The 24,701-nt window shown below is 37.1% G+C and overlaps 1 protein-coding gene across 1 annotated transcript; it reads left to right on the forward strand.

Annotated features, from left to right (window-relative positions):
• Positions 1 to 511: 511 nt before the first annotated feature.
• On the forward strand, positions 512 to 23,778 carry BICC1 (BicC family RNA binding protein 1; the record flags this gene model as incomplete). The annotated part of the gene is made up of 15 exons (XM_010293056.1): positions 512 to 706; positions 1,640 to 1,891; positions 5,431 to 5,562; positions 6,727 to 6,913; positions 8,200 to 8,358; positions 8,757 to 8,953; positions 9,238 to 9,379; positions 10,484 to 10,640; positions 12,055 to 12,217; positions 13,612 to 13,651; positions 14,336 to 14,490; positions 16,833 to 16,989; positions 19,535 to 19,695; positions 22,008 to 22,107; positions 23,648 to 23,778. Coding segments are annotated over 15 exons (2,328 nt in total), but the record flags the coding sequence as incomplete, so codon positions are not given.
• Between the last annotated feature and the right edge of the window lie 923 nt (positions 23,779 to 24,701).

Consider the following 24,701-nt stretch of genomic DNA (forward strand, 5'->3'; position numbering starts at 1 on the left):
GATAATGATAAATCTAATAAATTATGAAAACTTTTTTGCGAGTGTTGTAGTCAGGTACATCACTTACACAACCTTGGTCTTGACAGTCATGAAGGAAACTGATGTTTATGCAGCTTTGTAGCTGCCTTCAGAGCTCCAGTTAATCCGTGACAGAAAAGAGACTTCTAGGAAGTTTTACAAACACTGACCTGCTTGTAGGTCTGCCTGGATAAGTATGGGAAACTACTGGGCTTTATTGGTGCTACATAGTTGCAAAAGATCCTGCTATTTTGGGAAAAAAACAACCAAACAAGAAAGCCTATGCAAAACAAAAAACTCTTGTGCCCCTGGAAAAATTGGTGTCTTTTTCCAGTTGAAGATATGATACTATTTTTATCAATGAACCCTGGGCAGAGGATGTATTACGTTACTTTAATCATCACTGATCAATACACTACGATTTAGTAATAAAATTGTTGTTTTAGTGAGTATCATTTTGGTTTTCAATATTTGTGCTTCAATGTCGTTGTAGGAGCTGCTTCCATTGGTACTCATGTTTGAATTGCCTATTGCTGGAATTCTCCAACCAATCCCAGATCCTAATTCTCCCTCAATTCAGCATATATGTCAGACATATAATATTTCAGTTTCCTTTAAACAACGCTCTCGAATGTATGGTGCTACAGTCATTGTCAGAGGGTCACAAAATAACACTAGTGCTGTGAAGGTAATGTGTTGTCTTAAGTAGCTTTCTGCATGTCATAAATATAGTAATGATGTAGACACTTAAGAACTATTTTAATGTTATGTCCTGCCTCATACATGTTATTGTATAATCACTTTTGAAGCCTGAGGGTTTGGGTTTTTTTTAAATTCACCAGTATAGCTGAGGTGTAAAAATGTGTAGAAAATAGTTTTAAGTTTAGGATTTTACATTGTCTGTGCTAAGCTTTTAATTGGTTTTTCATCTTTTGCACACCTGTGTTTCCAGCAATTCTGGATATGTGCTAATCTTTCCTATCTTTTCATTAAAAAGAACCAACACAACCCCTATCCCTCCTCCCACAACCAACCCCCCCCCAATTCTTTATGCTTTGATCTCCTCAACATGCACTCTATATACATAACCTTGAAAGTTGCCCTAACAGTCAATAAAACTAGTCTTGCAAAACTGGGATTGGGAGATGTGAATTTGATGGTCAAGTAAAGGAACTGCCATGAGCCTATTTATCTTAATAAAACAAAAAAGTTTCCTTTTTAACAACTGGCAGTGAGACAGATTGATATGGCTTCGGATGGGTGTCTCTCAAGCCAGTAAGAACATATTAGGCCAAAATAGAAAGGCAAATTTTGTAAGTACCCAAATAAATCTCTGTCCACTCTTATTGCTGTATGTGGGCATGGAAGTCTATTGGGACAAAACCATTCAACATCATCTTACTGCCTTTTACAATGACAATTAAACACGGCATTTGGTCATAAAATGGGAATAATATGTATAGTCCATCTGTTACCTTTAATAAATCAATCAGGCTTTTAAATGAAACAGAATTTTCTTCGTCTTGAATGTGGAATGCGTGACAAATAAGGAAGGAGTCTGAAATGTTGTTTTGTATGCCTGTGAGCACCGTTTCACTGATCTCTTGCGTTTCCCCTGCAGGAAGGAACAGCCATGCTTTTAGAACACCTAGCTGGGAGCCTGGCCTCTGCAATCCCTGTGAGCACGCAGCTAGACATTGCAGCGCAGCATCATCTCTTTATGATGGGTCGAAATGGCAGTAACATCAAACATATCATGCAGAGGACTGGTGCTCAGATCCACTTCCCTGACCCTAGTAACCCACAGAAGAAATCCACTGTCTACCTCCAGGGCACAATTGAGTCAGTCTGTCTTGCCAGGCAATATCTCATGGTAAATACTTTCAGTGAAACTTGCTTGAAAAAAATGCCAGATTATATGAAATATGCTCATTCTGCATGTATTTATTGGTCAAATGTAAATTGGTCTTAGAGCTACTCACATAGCAAAAAGCTGATTCAGTTGAGTCCTCTATTTTTGTCAGTGTTTTGTGAGTGTTTGTAATTATCTAAAATATTTGTAATGTCTGGTATCATGATTGGAAAAATAACGTTGGCAATATAAGTGCAACCTAAACGATTTAAATTTATGATAGCAATATCCTTCTGAGGAGAAGGCAGATTTTTGGATGGTTTTGTTGTTGTTAGGTGCTGGGTTGTTTGTTTCATTTTGCCAACCTGGCTTTTCCATGCTTGTCAGGTAAGCGGGTTCCTTCTGGGAGGAAGTGGCAGGAATTTCTTAGTTCCTATGTAGGCGAGTTTTTCAAATAAACCGAGGAACCATAGGAAATACTTATTCTGCAGTCTTATATTCTTTCTAGTACCATAGCCTCAGTACTATAAGACCTTGTATAAAAAGCTCTGGTGATGAATTTTATTATTATTTGTACAGGTTTTTGTTACATTGGCTTCGCAGGAGCCTTTATGCATTGTTGTAGTACTAATGTTTGTACACGGATTTTTATATATATGGATATTTATGAACAACACATGGGAGGATTTGACTCAAATCCAATTCAAAGCTGGTATCAGGATAAACCATGAGAACCATTAAATTCCAGAAGCCCACACCTCTCTTGCATTGCGCTCTGCTTTACTGTGTAGTGGAAAAGAAAAACGTGGTGTCTTTCTGTTTGTACAGTGATATTAATGATTATTGCACTTTAGGATATTATTGTCTGTAAATACTGAGATAGCCTTATTCTATGTATTTCCTTGGTGAGGTTTAAGTAGTACTTTTCTGGAGGTTCATGAAGTAGAAAAAAATGCAAACGAGCTATCATATGACATCAAAGTACACCTTTACTCTAGAAACTTGGCATTATGCGAGGGCCTGTTTTGAACCACTGAAGTTTGATTTAGTAATTACAAACACATCAGTACAACTTAGTATACCAAATCACATCCACTATATCACCCTTTAAGAACTGTACTGATCTAAGAGACTTGCTCTGTTTCAACTCACCGGCATTACATGTCCTGAAACTGTTGTCTCCAGTTCTGTAGATAAACAAGTGTTAAAAGCAAATTTTGCAAAGAAGGAATGTGTCTCTTTGAACAATAAACATTTGGAAAGTTGAGAGAAGAACTAAGGAATGAGATAAAAACTTACCTCCAATTCCTAACTTAGTAAAACCAGTATTTTTCAGCTTCAGATAAACACACTTAAATATGCAAATATGCCAGTCCTGCCAATGCCTGCATACATGGATAACTGCAGTCATTCTCAGCTTCTTGTGAAGTAAACTTCACTTGCTTTGTTTTCTTCTTGGGCATTGGTCAGTGGGATGAGATTTCGGCGTTGCGGAGTGATTCCCTGCATGCTGGCCTTCTCGCCGTGGTCACTGTTGTTATTGCCTCCTGCCGGTGCCGCCGGTTCGGTCAGAATAACAGCTGATGCTGTTTCACAGCTAGGCAGCATAAGTGTCCTATGGAATTGGAGAGGTGATTTAAAAATAGCGATTAGATCTCCTCAGAGCTCGTAGGAATAACTATCTAGAAGCATCTGAACATCAATACCAAGAAAAGAAATACCATAACGTTTTTCTGACCTACTAAATTGTTGTTACCTGTAATTCTTGTAAGAGATGAAATTTGAGGCAGAGTTCACAATAAATCAACAGAAAATGCCATGCAGTGCATAGATGTCTTATAGTAGGACATGTGTAATGTATTGGTGCTATCTTTAAAAACTGCTTAGCAGTATGTCTAAATGGAAGCTTTAAATACTTCTCTCAGCAAGAGAGGTTTGGAGTCTAGTTTAAAATGTTCTTGTTCTGTGTCATCCCCTTATCCCTTACCCTTTGGGTTTATCTGTATTTTAATCATCAATAAAAAGTAATGAGACTTCTTGATAGATTTGCATATAATAATGACTGTACTATATTTAATTACAGGCGACATATTAACAACTTAGTTTTGTTCACTCCCTTCCTGTCAAAGAACACTATTCAGTCCTGTTCCTCTATCATCACCATGTATGTGCTCTAAACATAAAACAATAAGAGTAGTGTAAAAAATGAGTGTTTTAATATGCTTATAAAACCTGACACTTCAATTTTGAAGTTTCTGGTTTTCCTGTTTCTCCTGTTAACCTTTAGTTGCATTTTCATTCATCAGGCTTTTGGTGAGACCTTCTGATATTACTTTCTGTAACTTTTTTACAAAAACATTTGGAAAATCCAAGTATGAAATGCTCTCAGCATTTGCATTGTTACTGTAAAATCCTTCCTTCATTATTCATTTCAGTGTTTTTAAATAGACTTTATTCATAATTGTTCTTTTCAGACAAGTTCACTTTGGGGAGTTAAGGTATGTTTGTCAGTCTTCCTGAATCAAAGTAGTTAAGATGCCTCGCTTTAATTTTCCTTAAGTTTAAAATTACTTTACTGTAGGTTTGATAAGTAGTGTGTAGCTATAGGTGGTACTGTTGAGAAGTGCTATTAAAATTATATTGAGCTAGTGATCTGAAGAATAAATGCACAAATTTACTGCTTTTCATTCTGAAGCAAAAGCAGGAAACTGATTAAATAAGACTACTTCCTTGAATGTATCTTACTGTGGCTTTTTTCCTGATATGTGTGATACTGTGTTTACTTTACTTTATTGTGAATCTAAATTCACAAAAAGTAGGATTTGTTTTTCACTGACTTTGCACCCTCTATTTTTTTTTTTTTTTTATGAGAAGTGGTAATCTAGTAATTTCTATATATCCTGTGACCGTTGAGGTTTTTTGTTGGTTTGGGAGTTTGGGCTTTTTGGGGGGGGGTGCTTTTTTTTGACTTAAAGTTTTAGCGTTTCATGTGTTTCAGAGATGATATCCATATTACTGAAAAATACTTATCTAGGTGATCACTGATCTAGGACAGGGCAAGAGACGGGTAAAAGTTAAGACCTAGGCAATAATGACTTACAGAGAAACTTTTCAAGAATCATGTTTCCTTATCTCAAACGTAGTTTAACGTGAGCCATTTGAGCATGTGAGAGGCCTGCTATCAGTTCTTGACAATACTTTGTTCTGATTTAATAGGTAATAGGGGTTTTTGAATTTGAATCCTCTGAACAGCTCTAAGTCTGTATAAATAGCTAATGCAGGGTGCATACGTACTGATTGGAATGTCAAATATTCAACAAATCATTTCACCCTTGTACCACCCAACTGTTTGTTCAGAATCCCAGGGTAGAAGGGTACACCTGTATTCTTGCATACAAGGAAATGGCTTTACTTAAAATTTCATCCTTGCTATTTTTTCTGAACTTACTGTATCATGATATACATGTGTTACAATCTCTACGTTTCAGTTTATTGCTAACATTTTCATGGGAAAAGAATAGGTTACAAGTTTTATGAATTTTTCGTCTTGTCTTTTTCAGGGTTGCCTTCCTCTTGTGCTCATGTTTGATATGAAGGAAGAAATTGAAGTAGAACCACAGTTTATAACACAGCTAATGGAGCAGTTAGATGTCTTCATAAGTATTAAGCCAAAGCCAAAGCAACCAAGCAAGGTTGGTGAAAAGCTGATATATTCTTTCTAGGCTTTCATGACAACTTTTCAGAGCTGATGAGTTGACATGTCTGCTCCTCCTTCCTAGCTTAATGGATCATAAACTTGTGAAAGGCATTTATATTTTCTGCTTGAAATACCAATTTAAATGTTATAACAGCTCTCCTTTATGGTAATTTGACTTTTTCATTAAATATTTGACAATACAGAGATTAGCTTTTGTATGGAAGATACTGATAAAAGAAATAAATTGGGGAGATAAATTTTGTATCTGACTAGAACTACTCTTGATTTCTTTTTAAAGAAATTTGTCTTAAATTGCTTCTCCCTCACATAACTGCAGTGTTCTTCAGCAATCAGAATGAAACAAAATATAAACAAAAACCCACAAACACAAGAACCCTAACCCCTAAATAATAGGACTGTATGATAAGTCTGACCGTGTTGTACCCAAGATGTTGAAAAGAACCACAAGAAACAGAATAACAGAACACTTATAATGGGAGATGTTCGTTGTAAAACATTCAGGCAAGTAGGGACAGGAGACTGTCAGAGTTATCTGTGTTGTTGTGTATTATGCCATAGCAAACAAAAATTTCAAAATATTAAATGACCATTCCATTGCGTCAGTAAGTAAATCTCTCTGTAGGGATATATAAAAACAATACAAAGAAACATTGTACAGAGAATGTACAAGAAAAAATAATGTTTTCTCCAATTTAATTTTCCAGATATTTTTTACTTTATTCTCAGACAGCTCTGCGTTTAATAGCTGAATTTAATATTAACTTTTTTGTCCACTTTGAGGTATAGGCCTCTGATAAAAGAGAAGATTTTAATTATTGGTTCACTTTTCTAGATCTTGAGGCACTTAAGATTTGCTATTTGCACCAAATAGCACCAAGTACCGATAATTCTTTTTGTTAGACAGAAAGGACTTTTATCATTCTCGTCAAGTGCAAACAAAATCCCTAAACTTACCATCCAGGCCACTGAATTTGAATAGTTGCTAAGGGACATTATTTCATGCTGACTCTGACTGCGACGTTACTGATAGCCATGAAAAAGTATTAAGAAGAGTTGTGTCTGTTGCAGATCCACATTATGGAGTTGTGTCTCTTACTGGTTTTCTTTTTTTTTTGTTGTTTGCTTTCTTTCTCTACAGTCTGTGATTGTAAAAAGTGTTGAACGAAATGCCTTAAATATGTATGAGGCACGGAAATGTCTATTGGGACTTGAAAGTAGTGGAATTACCATAGCATCAAATCCCTCTGCTGTCTCCTGCCCTGTTGGTCTGTCTTGCCCTGGTTTGGATATCTTGTCCTCAGCAGGACTAGGACTCACTGGGCTTGGTACGCATTCTATCCTATATATATCTTTATTATTTTTTAAAGATACATATTTATTTGAAATGTAATTCACTTGCACTAGAAAAAAGGACCAGATGTGTGTTTTTCATAAGGAATCGTGTTAAACCATTAGAGAATTCCAGAAGTGTCTGGCCTTTCAAGGGCTTGTTGTTGCAAAACTTCCTCCAAGGCTTTCCTAATGAGCCGTGTGACTGATTCTGTAGAGTATCTTCCGGAAGCTCGCAAGCCACTCATCTGAAGGTGAAAGGGAGGGAAATACAGGTGAGGTAGGAAAGTGTTTTTGCAACCGACAGAAGAATCTTTCAAATGTAATTTAGGAGAGAAATGTGTAAGATTTCTATTGTAATGTAACTTTATAAAAATGCATAATCCAGAATCGAATTACCATTTTATTTTCAAGCTCTGCAAATACTCTTATTATCAGAAATGTATAGCAAAACAAGCAGTCCCAGAAGAATTTGGTGACAAATTCTGACACTGATTCTTGAAACTCTTGAGTTTTTATGTAACTACCATGCCCCGTTGCGACCTGCCATCCAGGAGAGCTGCGTAGTTCCATGTCAGATGCTTCCTTGGGGGTCACATGGCGGCAAGTGTTTGTGCCATTTGATTGCGGTTTTTAATGCTGCTTCTGTTACCATTCTTGTCATGGCTGCACTTCGGAGTTCTTTTGGTTTTTTTTGTCACCTCTGTAGAGTGTAATGCTGAACTGCTTTGTGAACGCTCTTACATGAAGAACATAAGAAGAGAATGAGCATTGCATTTGGGGGAGGGTTTGCAGTCAGTATTGAAGATGCAAAAAGGAACTGAATAGTTCTTAGTGTGGAAGTAGTGGCTCATTTGTATGAGCTTCTGAGACAAAGGTTATTGTCTGAAATGAGAGGAAGGTTGTGAAAGCGCAGTTGCTTTCTTTTTCTCTAAGTGATGCTTCTTTGAAACAAACTGGCAGACGCAAGGGAGGGCATACAAGGGGATGGTGGGGCTGAGAAGCAGCCAGTGCAGACTCTCTGTTCTGACCATAGTTGGGGTCCAGCAGAAGGACATAAAAGGTGCTCCAATTATTCTTGGATATATGATTCCCAGTTTAAGAAAAAGCATTCTTAATGTGCTCTGTGCATCGAATTAACAGCAGGTTTAATGTTAAAATTTGTTTGTAAAATACATGCTGGTGCAATTTAGTGGGGGGTTGTTTGTTTTTAATTGGTACTGTTTGTGACAATTTTTTCTGTAAGTCTTAGCTAAATATTCACTTGATTAATTTTTTGCAGGCCTTTTAGGTCCAACAGCCCTGTCAGTCAACACCTCAACTGCTCCAAACTCCCTGTTAAATGCTCTGAATAGCTCTGTGAGTCCCTTGCAGAGTCCAAGTTCAGGCACGCCTAGTCCCACGCTATGGGCAACATCTCTTGCTAACACAAATGCCACAGGTTAGTAGAAGTTAAAAGTGAATTAAATGAACTGTGCAACAGTAAGTCATTAGAATGACTATTGAAAAGTCTAGAATTGCTTATTCTTTAGAACCTTAAAAATTCTTAAATTTATCTTAATGCAGAGTCATAAATACCCAAACTTTAAAGTTATAACTTAGTATAAACTTAGGGCATGGTGTCACATGCAACGTTTTCATCTGTTTTACATAGCAAACTATGTTCGCCTACAAAGTAACAGTTAGATAAAGCTTTACCTTTTTGGCATGCAATTCTAATGGAAACTTGTTTAGTGATGTATCAAAGGTAAATAAAGAGAGAGATTTAGATAAAGTATGATAATGCCTGAGAAAGTTAAATGAGCAGCTTAATCAGAACACGACCAAATTTTGTTACAGGTTTTTCTGCTATTCCACACCTAATGATACCATCTACTGCCCAAGCAACCTTAACTAGTATTCTGTTGTCTGGAGTACCTAATTATAGTCAAAACACTCCATCTCCACCACCAGGCTTGACTCCTGTTGAAGTCCATGTTAATGGCATGCAATCAGAGAATAAAAAAGGCTCACCTTCATTAAATGGTCATGTAAAGGTACGTGATATCTTTAGAAAATCAGATATCTTCGTAATAAACCTCTACTAAGAAAAGCTGAAAGAGAAAACTTACTATATTAGTAGATTCTTAAAGCTACTAAGTTTAGAACAGTCATATCTTCAAAATATAGCTTAAAGATTGAAAAATGGAACATTCAAACATATTGTTCTCCTATATCAGGAATTAATTTCTTGTTCTCCTGCACAGATAGAAAAGGCAAATTCTTTCAATATTTCCTTAAGCATAACAATCACTTCAGTGATTTTTGACCATTATTTCAGACCTCAAATATCAAGTATGCTGCATTGTCTGCCGCATCACTAGGAGAAAATGTGTTGAGCACAAACCACAGTGATCCAGTAAGGCAAACAAGTACTCATGGTGCCTCAGAACAAGTAGCTGCCAAGTCAAATACTGCAGAAGGTAAGATTTTGACATTTTATTCTTTTGTCTGGTAGTGTTTGTGCGGTCTGTGTACAGTTCATGAAGCAAAAATGTAAATATATTGCCTGTGCATTGGTTTTGCAGTCATGTTGAGGGAAAATACTACTGGATCTCCCAGATATGTTGTCAAAGAAAGTAAATAGAAGTTGTAGTATCGTAGCTACATCGTTGATAGAAACACCTTAAGTCAACATAAATGTGCGTGTAACATTTTACTTATTCCCTGAGTGCAGAGGGACATAACCTATGAAAATTACAGCAGCTTAACTTCATTGCTTAAAACAATCTCTGCTGGTTTAAACGCTGTTGTATTTTTGCTTTTTAGTGATAGGAAAGAATTAATGCCTTTGAGAAGGTTATTGCAGAAAAATACGTGTAGATCAAACCTAGATGACACTGGCAAACAGAACTTACTTGCATGTTTCATAACAACATTTCGGTTAAGCTGCCTTTTAGAAGCTAAAGGAACTAATGAACTGTTCCTGTCATTCTTGGAGGGAGGGAAAGCCAGTTCCACTTCAGACTTCAGCAAATATGTGTGAAGGTCTTGTTTTCCTCGCAAACACTGATGAACAAGGAGATGCTCTTTTATTAAGGGTTGTGGTCGTTTGAAATGCTGATTTGAATAAAAGGTACATTGCCAAATTAAGGTGACAAATACTTGTAAAAATACATTCTAAAGATGTTTGAACATTAAGTGGGGAGCTTTTATTCCAGCAAAAGTTATTTGAGCACCTGACAAGGTTTATTAAAACCAGACATAAAATCAAATTTGTTTGAAATACTTAGTCACTTCTGATTGTCAGTCTCCAGATTTAATATTAACGAATACTACTTAAAATATTTTTTTCAGAAAGAAAATACTTAGTGCATTTACTACATATGTGGATACTAACACCTTTTTTGTGCATTTAAACTTACATTTCTGACTTCATAACCTTGACCAAGAAATTATCCCTGAAAACTACAGTAATTCTGTAAGGAGGAAGACCAGGTTTTGTTCTATAGTTGTCATTCCTGCAGTAAGTTCACTAGAGCATAAGAGGATTCTTGTTTTAACTATTCTCTTTCTTGACTTTGCAGGTTGCAATGATGCTTTTGTAGAAGTGGGCATGCCAAGAAGTCCGTCCCATTCAGCAAATACCAGTGATCTAAAGCAGATGATGAGCTCTTCCAAACAGGCCTGTGCCAAGAGACAAACGGTTGAATTACTGCAAGGCACCAAAAACTCTCACTTACAGTAAGTTATATGTACAAATACGGATTAATGGAACTTTTGCCATGCAAAAATATGTAACATGTTTTTGTAGGTAGAGGGGGTGGTTCAGTCAGAAGATACTCAAAGAGCTGATTGAAATTGGGCTTGATTTTTAATCACATTGGACGTTAATATATCCCTCAGTTTGTCTAATAATTGCAAACTTCGAAAGCTTTTTTCAAACCCAAGAAAAATACTTCGGTTGTTCAAAAAGTAAATGCCTTTCCTCTCCCACAAAAGAGTGGGGATTTTTTTCAGAGGAACTTTCACCACCTATTTGTAAAGGATACTTTTTTGCACTTTCCTTTTTTTTTATTGATTGCTTTAAGAACAATTCCTGAGAGCCTTTTTCCTTTTGTGTGTAGCTGAGGCTGTTTTCTCCTTAGAAAAAAAGATATTCAGGTTATAAAATCATGTTCTTAAACACTTGTCTCAGTGATTTTTTTTGTTTGCTTGTTTATTTTAGTGAGCCAGCAATGAGAAAGGCTCTTTGAATCATACTATGTCTTGGCAATGCAGGTTTTGTGCTTAACGCAATGTTTTGTCTGATCTACTTCAAGTAGTGTTTTCACCATTCCTTGTGGGAACTGTTTATTGTCACTCTTTTGAGATACATATTTTCTCTTACCTCATTTATTTACACTGTTAAAGCTGTAATATGTTTTTCATTAATTCGGCTCTCATAGTTTAGAAATCCTGCTAACCAGACTCAGTTGTTTGTATGTCACTCAGTTGTGCATGTGTCTCATTCTTTTTCTTGAGGATGTAGTGCTCACAGTTTCCTTGGGGCATTTTTCTGGGGTAGTCTACAGCATCTAAAACATTATCACTTCGCTTTGAAGTAAGAGTTCATACTCTTACAGAGTAGGCATAAAATGTGGCTTGTTTTTAGAAAGAAAAGATTACATGAAGAGGTGCTTTGGCATGTAGGACTGCAATTATTGAAGCTTTAAAAGCAAGTAGGACCCACGTTAGTTTTATTAGTCGCTATTATGCATCTCTCTTTATCCTACTACTCTCAATGTGTTAGAACTGCAGAGCTGCTGGCCTGAGCGAGGCTAAATGATATGAAGGCACTGTGTAAGGGTTGCATGTGATAATTGCCTATACCAGGCAGCTCAAATCTGAATCTATAAAATGTGGCTGGTTAAACCACGACGTTATGCCTCATACTTGGTAATAGCAGCAAAACATGCTTTGTTTCACTGACACAGGAACAAGTAAAGGAAAGCTGAGACTTTGGAAATACCGCTAGAAACGCTGAGGTGTTTGTGTACTGGCATTTCATGAATTTTGCTACCGAACTTCTCAGGCTAAAAGTCAATTATCAAAATTGCATTGAATGTTCACTGCTTGTGACAAAAGACTGGAGTTAATACCGACTTTGCTCCCACAGTACCACAGAAAGGCTGCTCTCAGATGCAGAGTTAAGTGCTTCTGAAAGTCCCATGGCTGATAAAAAGGCTCCTGGAAGTGAGCGGGCAGCAGAGCGAGCAGCAGCTGCCCAGAACTCTGAAAGAGCACGTTTAGCTCCACAGCCATCGTATGTAAATATGCAGGTACGTTTCCCTGAATAAACCCAAATCTAGTGCAAAACTTGATAATTGCAAAGTGAAATTACCACCAAATGCAAATGTGACTGTTGACCAGCGGACTGACTTGCCATTACCATTTCAGTAAAAGCATTTCCCAGCAAAGTCATTAACTCTTTCAAGTGAAGAGTGGGTTGTCAACTAAAAGTCTTGAAGACAAAAAAGCACTTACGCTTTTGTTGAATAAGAAAAATTTAAGTACAGACTAAATGGCATGGCTGTACTAGTCTGCACAAGCATCATTTGTGTGTAAAACATCTTATATTGTTTCTTTGAGAAGAGAGAATTACATATACACAGAAGACATTTTACAACTTTTCATAAGCAGTGTCAGCACGATTTTCTTCTGTAGCTTCAGGTTCATATGCAGGGGGACTTACTGGAATAACTACGCTGGTTTTGCTTTACGAATACAGATATGTACATCTCTCTCTTTGGGGAGATTTGCAATAACATGGAAGTAGTTTATAGTCTAGCAGTAGGCTGTAGTTAAACAAGTAGGAACAGTACAAGGAAAAAAAGAGTGTGTATGGATCCTAAGTCAAACTACTGTTTGTAATAACAGAGTAGTTTTCAGTATAGAGCTCTCAGTGTGGGCACAACTAGACTGCGTGGAGCACTAGAACAAGTTAAGGTTAGTGTTTTTGCAGCCCTTTTGCTTATCAGAGCTCTAGTGATTTCAAGTAGTGAATTTAATGTTTCAGGCTAAGTACTGCTTTTTTGTACTTCTATGTGTATATTTAGACTTGCTAATCCATAATTCAAAGAAGCATAACTTACTTAACCAGGGGTATTTAAACATCAAATCTTCCATTGTCATAGGTAGTACAAATACACAGTTTTTTTAGTTCTCTCAAAACTTAGGTTATTTTCCTTTCAGAAGATGAATACATGGAGAAGAACTAAACTCGAAAGATTATTATTGAAAATAACTGGTGCCTAGATTTGCCATCTAAGATATATATTATCTTTTTTGTACTGTTCAGGAATGTTTTAAATGCTAAGGACAGGTGATTAAGGAAGAGAAACTATGCTTGAAAAAATTACATATTTAAAAAAAAAAAAAAAGAAAAAAAAAAAAAAGAAAAAATCTGCCTAAACAGTTTCAAATACTGCTGCAGCCTCACTCAAATGGATATCACATAGTTATTTAAAATCTTTGTTGTCTTTGTTTGAGTGAATGCTTTAAGTAACTAAGGCTCTAACTGGACTGCTGTCAAATTATTGTGCAGTACTTCAGGTTTCTCCTAGATGTATTCACTGGCCACTTTCAAAACCTTTCTTTTTACAAAGACCTGAGTACTAGAATGATATTTAATTAGAATGGCAATTAAGCTATCTTCTGCATGTTTGATTTTTAGGCATTTGACTATGAACAGAAGAAGCTACTAGCAACCAAAGGTATGTGGATAAACAGTGACTTCTGAAAAGTTTGTTAGTACACGGCTGAAAGAATTTTCTGAAGTTTCTGTTCTGTAATTTGATTTTTTTTAATCAGATTTAAAGCTGATAATGAAACATCTGTATATTAGTTTTCATATTCCAAAAATTTGTTAATGCCAAAATGGTATAAAATACAGTATAAACAACTTGCAGATGGGCTGTTCTCTGTGTGAGTATATCCATATGCAAGTAATCCATGTTGTTTTCAGAGACCTCACAGCTGTAATAATTGATTTTATTTGCATGCAAATTAAACTTTAATATGTTTGTCATTGGCAAAGTTGCTTCTTATTTCAGGGATAAACTAAGTTACAAAATTGATAAGGGACTTAACCATATCTTTGACCCTGTTTAAAAATAAAACAAATACTTCCACAACAAAAGAAAACAAGAAACCCTTCTTCTTGAAAGAAATCTGATTCTTTTGGCTTCCCTGCAGCCCCACGGGGTTTAACCATCTTTTGACAGAATAAGTTACCTTAAGGAAGGGTAGGATTCAAGCTGTGTATCAAGTGGAGGTGTTGAGAAATTACCATTTGGTGGGTTGAAGACTACCAGCATACATGCCTTGAGAGTTACCTTCTCAGTACCTGCACTAAAGTTGAGATTTACTAATTTGTCTCTGCATTTTTTTTTCTTCAGCTATGTTAAAGAAGCCGGTTGTAACAGAAGTGAGAACTCCAACAAATACGTGGAGTGGCTTGGGGTTCTCTAAATCTATGCCTGCAGAAACTATCAAGGAACTAAGAAGAGCAAATCATGTATCGTACAAGCCGTCTATGACAACTACATACGAGGTACAAAAAAACTATACTGTAATGGAAATATTATTTCTAGTGAATGATACAGTTATTTCTCTTGAGAAATGTCTATAACTTTTGTAAAAAGAAGTCTTGCAGATAAGATTCTTAGCTTTCCTCTTAGGGTTCCAAATATTTTTTTTATTGTCAAAAATGTTTCTTACGTAAATATTAAGGCATATGGAATACATTCAGCCCGACACACAAAATTATATCTGCTTTATAAACCTTACTCAAGCTTTATAGAAGTCTGCTCCTGAAAATATATTTGTTTAAAGAAACTTAAAAAAAAAAAAACTTACGGGACCAAGTATCTCAATAGTTGTAAACAATTGGTAGAAATTTTGTAACCTAATTAAAACAATGTGTATATAAACTATATAATATGCATCACTGCATGGTGGAGCAGAATGTTAGAACAAGAAATGGCTGCAGCTCATCTTATCTTTGACAAAGCTTTAGGACTGGTAGAACTTACTTTATTTGCACTATTCATTTGCTGGGCCCAGAAATGTCCCAGGGAGAGGCAGCCATAGGGTCCAGCAAGTCTCTTCAGAGTCCTGCCATAGGAATCTTGTAGGGAATTTATGTTCCTTTCTTTTCAATGGTGTTCTGAATTTGCTTTTTAGTGTGTTTCCTTGCTGTAATCCTTCACAACTTCCATAGAGGCACATTTTTCTTTATTTCTGTCCTCCTTATAGAAAATGTAGATGGTATGCTTCTTCAGGACTGGGACTTCATACAGCTTTTCTCTAGGATATGCCTATCTTTTAATGGAAAAGAAAAACTCAGCCGTGGTTAAAGTGTGCCTTGGTGTTCCCCACTTGACACATGAACTTTTTGTGCCACTGAACTACATGAAATAGGTCGGGATAGATGTAATGAGCTTGCAGTAGTAACTAGGGGGAGAGAAAAGGCTACAACCAAAATCTGTGAATTTTTTTTTACATGCTTTTCTATACTGATTGAGTTGGGGTGGGGTTTTCCCCCAAACTGTGATGCACTGCTGAAAGCCTCTAAGCAGGCGTGTCATTCTAACAAAGAACACTGTATCATAGTCACTCGGAGTCTGCCCGTGTGCAAACCACAGGCTTGGCTCTTCCCAGTGAAATGATAGTGTGTTAGGACTCCTGTTTCCATTTTTTTAGTATGAGCTATTGTGGAAACATCTGGGGAAGCTAAAAAAAAAACTGGATTCTTTATATCCTTCTTCTATTTAGCAGTCTTCAACATCGTTAGTATTAGAGGCAGTGCTGCCACACCTCCTCCAGGTGTGTGCACGTTTGGGAGTCGTGTGCTGGTCTTTGAACAGACGTAGTAGTGTTGTTATAGTCAAATGTCTGGGAATTTAATTAGTAAAGTAAGCTCACCAACCGTATTTCATCTTCATTGTGATATTTTACTGCACATTCAGTTTTCCAAAAACATTGGATGACATCACTTTTACTTCACAACTCTTAGCCATCACTATGATGTAACGTAATGTAGAGGCCCTCTCTCCTTGCTTTTCTGTAAGACTTGAAGTCCGTTCCTGCCGTTCTTCATTTGTTGAGTCGTAGTAACCATAGCTCACACCTTCCTGATTTTGCCAGTGACGAGCTTTTGCCTTTTTTTCCTTCAGCGGTGTCAGTTTTCCTGAATAGTAGAAATGATTGCTGCCTCCTAAGTTACGCTGTTCAGTTGGAATTTGATGCATGTGTATAGAATTAAATTGCTCATTGGTTCCACAATTTTTAGTTCATGTAAGTGTGTGGTATCAATAATGACCATCTTTTTTGGTGTACATCCCCACCCAATGCCATAGTTAACTGCTTTCGGGGAATACTGTTGCCTTATAACGTTCTGACCCACGGTGAAGAGAGTTGATGGTTAGTACTTTACAGGAATATGAAGATCTACTAAAAAAAAAAATAGAATTGCAAACTCACAAATCATTGCAGTATTGTATATACAGTATTGTATACCGTATTGTTGTCAAGGTTTGTGTACTTGATCCACTTATCTTCAGATAGTTGTTATGTTCCCTTCCCCATGAAAGGATGTAATAGACTGCTTTGCCTAGAATTCTTGTGGGAATTTGATACCACGGAACATTTTGGAAACAAACTTGGAAATACTGAGCAATTTATTTTGAAGCATGGTCTTTAAATAACTTCTGCTTAAAATCTGTGAACTGCATATGTTTAAAGTACACCTGCTGTTTTTGTGTCCGGTTTGCAATTTGACTATCGATCAACTGCCAAAAGAATTTTTTTTTTAACTCAGCTGCTTTATATTAAACATCTGAGTCACAATAAAACTTCTGTTTTCTACCCAAATTTTCTTTTTTTGGTTTGCAGGGTTCATCGATGTCTCTCTCCCGGTCCAACAGTCGGGAGCACCTAGGAAGTGGCAGTGAATCTGATAACTGGAGAGACCGTAATGGGCTTGGACCCACAGCTCATAATGAATTTGTCTCCTCAATCGGCAGCCCCAAACGGAAACAAAATAAATCAGGTTAATAATTTCTTAAAATCTGATTAAAAAATAATCATATTGATATCAATTAGTATTTCTAATATAAATGTTTCATGACATCGCTAGGGATTTAAAACACCAGCACCTGTAGAGTGAACTTATTTTACAAATGGAAAAGTGAAAGCATATGCGAGGTTGTGTAACATGATATAGGAATAATGGTCCAAAAGGAAAACTTTTAAGGAATTTTTTTTAAATGGAAGACATTCTTGCTGGAAGCTCTTGGCTGTCTTGGAAGGGGTTTTTCAAGGTGTACTGAAAATGGACCTATATAAAACCTTATTTCTAGACTAAAATTGTTCTGCTCTGTTACCAATGCAACAACAACAGCCAGCTCTTTATTGGGCTATTTGCTTGCTGGTGAAGAAGTCATAATCGGTGCTGATCTTGAATTTTAAAGCACGAATCTCTTTATGGTAATAAAATAAGACTGACCATATGTTTGGCATGACCTAGCACATGATTTTAAGCTCTGGTTTCTGTGGATACAGGCTGTAAATTTTTTCATTACTTTTTAAACAATGTTTAAAACTTAGAAATTAAAACTTTACTTCAGTTAAACTCTTTGAAAATTCTTTTTTTTTTTTTTAACTTAATATATGCCTTTCTGAAAGAGTGAAAAATGGAGGTAGAGACTACTGACCTGTACTAACTAACTGCATTATGGGGAAATAACTACTATGGCTGTGTTTACTTTTTTTTTGGTAACATTTTTTCTTATAAAGGTGAATAAAACCTAAATTCCAGATTAACTGCAAAGTACACATATGGTAAAAGTTGGACATCCTAAGAAAAGATAGCTTCAATTAGAGAAAATATTCATGGTTGGTATACTTGTAATGATTTATAATGTTTTAAAGCATGTAAGTTCAGCTGTGGATGGCTGCATACCGTATTCTAACTACTCCCAGAACAAAAGAGATGAAAAGTTTATCTTTGAAATCAAGCCATTGATGTTTCCAAGTTAATTGGACAAAAATGGAAGCTCTAGGTTTATGAAAATCAATAAGGATTAAAAATGTATTTACATATGCATTAGAAAAAAATTAAAAACAAGAATACATTGGCAGTGGGGGAAACTGTTCTATAGCAGCTGTAGCTTTCCCAGAGGATGAAATGTGTGGAGGAAGGATGAAAGAAATAGTTATGAGTTGGCTGGACGAATGTATTTACCTTAATGTATAGGTGCTAACGTACTATAGCTACGGAGTACTAAAATATTTTGTCTTTGTTTTTAAGATATGCTTCCTGACTGCACCAGGACGAAGTATTTCTTAATATTCAGTTTTCAATACATGACCTTGCATCGTGTCTCCTGAGTGTAGGATCAGGAATTCGGTTGGGTATTTTTAGTGTTACCTTACTCTGAAAGTGAAGAAATTGAGGCACCACCTTTTTTTAAAGTCTAAAAAATCAACTTAGGTACAGCTTCATTTGTCAAACAGTGTTCACATTTTCAACATTGAGTGGCTTAGTGTATTTTAAAACTCTTTTTCCAAAACGGAGCTGAGGTTGATGGAAATCCTCCGAGCTCCATAAATCCGATCCCAAATGCTTCTAACTAGTCTGTGACCAGAAAATAAGAAACGTAGCATAGCCCGTTGGTGGTTTTCACGTACTATTGGCATTCTATAGTGGAGGCCATAGCATAAGTCTCTGCAGCAATCTTAATTTTACTCACCTGGGAAGGATCCTTTGTGTCCTGCAAGCCTCTCATGCATTCACTGTTACTCTTTCCTGTGTTTGTAACAAGGGAGGGAGCACTCACATGGCCCCATGTACACAGATGCGTGAGGCGCTGCCTGGGAGCTATCCTTTTCTGCGCTGCATGAGGAAAAATAATTAGGAACTACGTGATTACATACTGTCACTGTGGACACACAGAGGAAAGGGATTGCACTGCTAAGTCAGTGTTCTTGGGTTTTTTAAGAACCTCAACCTAGAAACTTTTTTAAAGATAGACCTTTTAGGAATGTAACTTAAAATTTTGAAGGGAGTGTATTTCCAGTTTTAGTCATTTATAAAACTATTGCATTTGTTTTTGATGTATTGTACTAAAAATAATAGCCAAATCATGTGGCTACTAGGAAGTTCCTTTACCAGCAATTGTTCCGGCGTGGTTTTTTTCCCCAATCCAGACCAAAAAGGGCCGGTTGCATTTCTGTGCAATGGTGTTTTCCAGAATATTCACTCGAGAAGAGGAGAGGGCTTAAGAGGAAGAAAAAGCAATAGGGTCTTGCAGCTCTTTCCCCTGTATGAGTTCCTGACTTGTATCCATGTGACAGTTCGTATAACGTGATTGTATTCTTTCTATAGAAAGCAAACACTGGAACTTAAATAACAACAAATTTTCTTTATGCTGTTAATTCTCTCAGACCCCTGAGAGCCTTTTTTTGCTGTATAATAAAGATTTAAATATTTCATTAATTTAATTATCTAATTGACTACAATGTTGATATGACAGAAAATTGTGTACTTCTGTGATGTGAGTAAAAAGTGCACATCTTCCCATCTTTCCTTTCAGCTGAACACTATCTCAGTAGCAGTAATTACATGGACTGCATTTCCTCGCTGATAGGAAGCAATGGCTGTAACCTGAACAGTTTGTTTAAGGGATCTGATCTGCCTGAGCTGTTCAGCAAACTTGGTTTGGGCAAATACACAGACGTATTCCAACAGCAAGAGGTCAGTATTCCTTTGAAAGACACCTATGTGTTTGTAGCATGTTTTCCAGCAGTAGTTGTTCTGTCTCTTGACCAAAGCCCCTACGAAGTCTCACTTGGTGACAGGATTTTCGTGAGCTGTTCTTTCAAAGCTCTATCATATGTCTTTCAATTTCTAGATAGCCAGTCTGGACGCGAGTACTGTTTTGTCCTGCACCTTTGACTTACACTTAACAAAGATTTAAACTAGGTGGTTGTTGGTTTTGTTTGTTTTTTTCATTCAAGGAAGTTTAAACCTTGGCTCTTACTTGTAAACTAGAGTGCTAACTAGAGTTTAATAGCTTTCAGTCAACTTCATGTATAGGTTGTGGAAATCTGGCCTGCATTCAGTAGTAATGTCTTGTCTCATCTGATGCTGGGGTCACGTTTATTCATCCCTTGCCTCTTCCCCTGTGTGCCAGTTGACTTCCTTTGATCCAGTCCCAACAGGGAGATAGGACCAGTCATCTCTGAGCTTTCCACCTCCACACCATCTGATCTCAGTTTACTCCAAGTAATAGTATTTCACATACATAGTAGAGTACTGTATAGGTAGACTCAACTTGGTTATCTGCAGATGGTTTATTCTGGTGACAGATTTAACCGTGTCACAAAAGTACAGTAAGCCCAGCTGCAGGACTTGCTGGCTTAGACATAGAGCCCCTGAACTTGTCCTGAAGGCACTGCAGCTGCATGTGGGAAGTTGTATGTGTCGCACCGCTGGAATTGGGTGTACTAGGGAGCAAAACAGATGTCCATGCTCGTTGTGTCAGTACCTCATGTGGTACAGAGGAAGGATCACAGTTGGACTCAGAGTCTTCCTGTGTTCTGGACCCATGTGTCCACATCTTTATCAGCAGTGAGGTCTGCACCAGTTGCTGGTCTTGTATTTGCACCTGCATGTTTTCTCCTAATAGACTACACAAAGTGGGGTTTTGCACAAATTGCCATGTCACTAAGATGACTATGTATGTGTTCTTAGAGAAGAAACTTCAAGAGGACCTTCCATTCATGTTGCACAAGTTGCTCTGGTGTGCCAATATTTAGCTTCGCTCTGGTGTGCCAATATTTAGCTTCAGGTTTGCTTCCACAAGAGGAAAACTGCACACGCCAGGGGCACGTTGAAGTGTGTACTGCACTATTCCAAGGGTAGACATGAGGCAAATTTGTACCTTCTCCTATGCATTAAGTCACTCACGTGCTCACAGAATTGTCCTGGGTCCAGTGAAGTGGACAGCTGCTGTCTCAGCCTGGGGGCAGCTGGGTCTGGTGCGTTTCCTGACAGCATTTCTGTCTCTCTCTAATCATGCTGCTGAAGTGCTGTGGGGGAATTTTATTCCTGTGCATTACTGCACAAAAGTGCTTAGAAACTGGCTGCACCTGAGCTAATGAACCCTTCTTGGATTGCAAAACACTGGCAGGCATGGTGTAGACACCAGCATGGGTTTGCCTGCAACTGGTCTGGAAGGGGCAAGGTCAATCCTCAATCTGAGCGAATAAATCTAGCTGTGGCTCAATTAATTCTGTGTACAGTTCCTCAGGTTTATCTCCTCTATACTCTCCTGCATGTTCCATAACGCCCATATTCACTCGCTAATCCTTTCCTGTTATCTTAGCCACTCTCTTAAAAAGGAGAGATGGCTGTATTGGTTTCTAACACTAAAGATGGCTTTTGTTTGACAGGTAGGTTTTTGTTTTGGCTTTTCTTGCCTCAAGAATTGCTGATTAGGTGTGAGATAAACCAAATAGTTTGGCGAAAGTGAAAACTAAACAATTTCCCACTACGTTTCTGTGAATTGTATTGAGAGCAAAAAACCCACAAATGTACATGGTTGCACACACTTTGGAATGCTATGAAATACTCAGTGCTTTCGCTTAAATGTGTCACCAGTAGTTGGGCAATTACCCTCTGCTAACCTACTGTAGTCTGAAGCACTTACCGTATCTACAGACATACATACCTGGCTATTCCCAAGGATATTGTAGCAATCATGGTAAATACTCAAAATGTCAAGAGTCGCAAATAAATGAGAGAAATTGATCTTCTGTGCTTTTTTAAAACTGCTCACTTTTTAGTTAATCCATCAGAAATGCAGAACAGCAAATTCAGCAACTGTGTGAAGAAGCCCTTGGAAAGCAATGATTGCTGTTTACACATGAAGAATAGGTTGTCAAAGTACCTGTAAAATGCAGTAGGAAAAAAATTCTGAAGCTATTCTGAATCACAGTTATGGCTTAATACTTTTGAGGAGAGATTTTTTTTTTGCATAATTTTCCTATTTCTTTTTAATTTAGATTGATCTGCAGACGTTCCTTACTCTTACTGATCAAGATTTGAAAGAGTTAGGAATTACCACTTTTGGTGCCAGAAGAAAAATGCTGCTTGCAATCTCAGGTAAATAACACAGATTATCGTTTGTTGATTTTAAGTATTGTTTTTGGTGTTTCCACCTGAGTTCTGTGTTTATAGTTGACAAAACATCTTGGAAAGATGGAAAAGAAAGAATCTAGTCCACAGAGGTCATACTGGCTTGCCCCTCATCAGAAGGCACTTAAAAGCAGGCTTTATAGAGCTTTCACATTACCGAATAAGATTTCAGTTGTATAGTCCTGTGTCCCCTTGTAAAACTGGAGCTTGGTAGAATGTTTGTTTCACAGCAGATTGTGAACTTTGTTTTATACCCCAAAACTGTGCTCCTAGAAGCTCTGGGGTTACAGTCTCTGCAGAGTCTGAATGGCATTACATACTGGTCAAAACTGGCATTTTCAGCCTTTTTGGTTCCTTGTCCTTCACTTTGTTTTTTTAGCAGAGTAGTCACCCTACTGGGAAAAACTGCCTGGTTTTTGGTGGGCTTTGTTTTGGGTTTGGGATGTTGTTCTGGGTTTGTTTTTTTGTTGGTTGGGTTTTTTCCAAAGCCAGTTGTTTCTGTAAAATGTGTAGGTTTGAAAACAAACATGTAACTCTTGGAATTTTTACAGCCCAGTTTAATTAAAGGGTTGTCTTGTACCCAACATGTGGAAAGATGAAGGCCAAATGTAATTTCTTACAGTGTGCTGTAGTATATAACGCTTAACTAGCATGAAATTTTGTATTGCATTGTCTAGGCAGTTAATATGTATCAGAGGAAGAGTTTTCTTCAGGTGCTTCATTGTAACACTAGATCGTTTTTCTCCTGATTACATCTCTTCCACTGATGCCATTAGTGAATGGGGTTTTTATGAACTGAAAATGGTGGTATAAAGAGGGAAAAAATGCAATGTACTTAGTTCAATAGCAGTCATGAAAATCTATGCAATCTTTCAGTGATTTGTATCTATCATGATATTTGTTAACAAGAATAGAAATGTGGGGAAAGGAAAAGTATTTGGATGAGCGTTTCCTAGGACCAGCTTAGGGTACATGTTTGAGAGGTGAGCATCTGTTTTTTCTAAAGGTCCTTATTAAAATATTGCTTCAGTGTTGTGCTTAAAATAAAGACTTGTGTGTTGAGAAAGGATCAAGTTGCTGATAAGCTTTTCTGTCATCTCCGTTTACATTGCATGGTTGTGCTGCAGCCGTACATTCTGTGTGCATGTACCTTCAGGAAGATTACAGCCTTTGAGTGTTGCAACAGAACCTTTTTAAAGTGTTTCAGCTATGTCAATTTGATCTAAATCAATACTGCAAAATATATCTGCTCCACACTGCATCAGTGCCAATTAAGAATTGCACCAAACATACTCCTTCATCCCGAGCAGCCTCTGAGTCCTCACCTGGCACTCTTATTATCCTGTTGAGCTGTTAGATCGAACGAGTACCTCGTGGACATTTTCAGTTCATACTGTTCTGTCCAAAATATTTTGTTTGCTTAAGTAGAAGTTTTGCTTTTGGTTTAGATCAAAATACTAAAATTAATTTCTGATGAGAGGTTTTTTTGTGTGTGTGACCTTTATAGAACTGAATAAAAACCGAAGAAAGCTCTTTGACCCATCAAACATACGTGCCTCATTCCTGGAAGGTGGAGCGAGTGGAAGACTGCCGCGTCAGTATCATTCGGACATTGCTAGTGTCAGCGGTCGCTGGTAGCAGTAAGTTGTGGCTCAGAAAGTCAGCTGTAAAGATGGACATGGCAATCCTGTGGACAGCCTTCACTGCACACCACCCTCTGCACTTTGGGAGTTTGGGTGTCAAGGACCAAAGCATTTTGTATGCACAATACTGTGCCAAAAAAAAGAGGAAACACATTTTGTCTGTTGTCTTTCAAAACACCAAATGTGGGTTACGTTTTACTCGTGTAGATTGGACAGAATTTGCAATAATAATAATAATATAGGGTTCTTTGTTTAGTATTTTATTACCTATAACTATAATGTATGCACTGAATTTTTACTTTGTTGAATGAAGGAAGAATGAAAAGCTGGGATGCCAGAGAGCATAGATTTTGGTTTTTATCAAGATGGATTTTTCTGGTACTGCTTAAAATAATTATTGAGGTCTTTCTGCACTTTACATGTTCTGATTTCTTGTCCTGTGGAAATTTATTTCTCTCTTTCATTTCCGTATCAATTTTTATATTGGCACTAATCAAATTTTTTTCAGGTGTTCCTGCGTTAAATCACATCTCACTATAATGGTACTAGAAACTGGTTCTTAGGCAGATTTTTCCCTTTCTCTGTCTCCCTAGTGTAGTTATCTGATGAGATTGTTCCGAAATCAAGCCACTTGGTAGTGGACCAGTCCTATTACGCTCTTACAAAGCAGTCGTAATTCTGCTTGCAATAATACTCACTCACTTTAACAGATGCAATGAAAGACCAAAACGGACCTTGCAATATTAACCCTTTGCAGTCATCATATTTAAATGCTGCCTGTTATGCTAAAACTGTTTTTAATGGTTGTTTCAAAGCAAAGGGCTATTTTTAGTACCCTGCAACTAAAGGACACTTATTTATATCAGACTTTTATTTTTAGACTCTATACACCTACAATACGTAACAGATTAAACTGAT

This window comes from Phaethon lepturus, unplaced genomic scaffold (genome assembly GCF_000687285.1).
Source record: "Phaethon lepturus isolate BGI_N335 unplaced genomic scaffold, ASM68728v1 scaffold14968, whole genome shotgun sequence".
NCBI lineage: Eukaryota > Metazoa > Chordata > Aves > Phaethontiformes > Phaethontidae > Phaethon > Phaethon lepturus.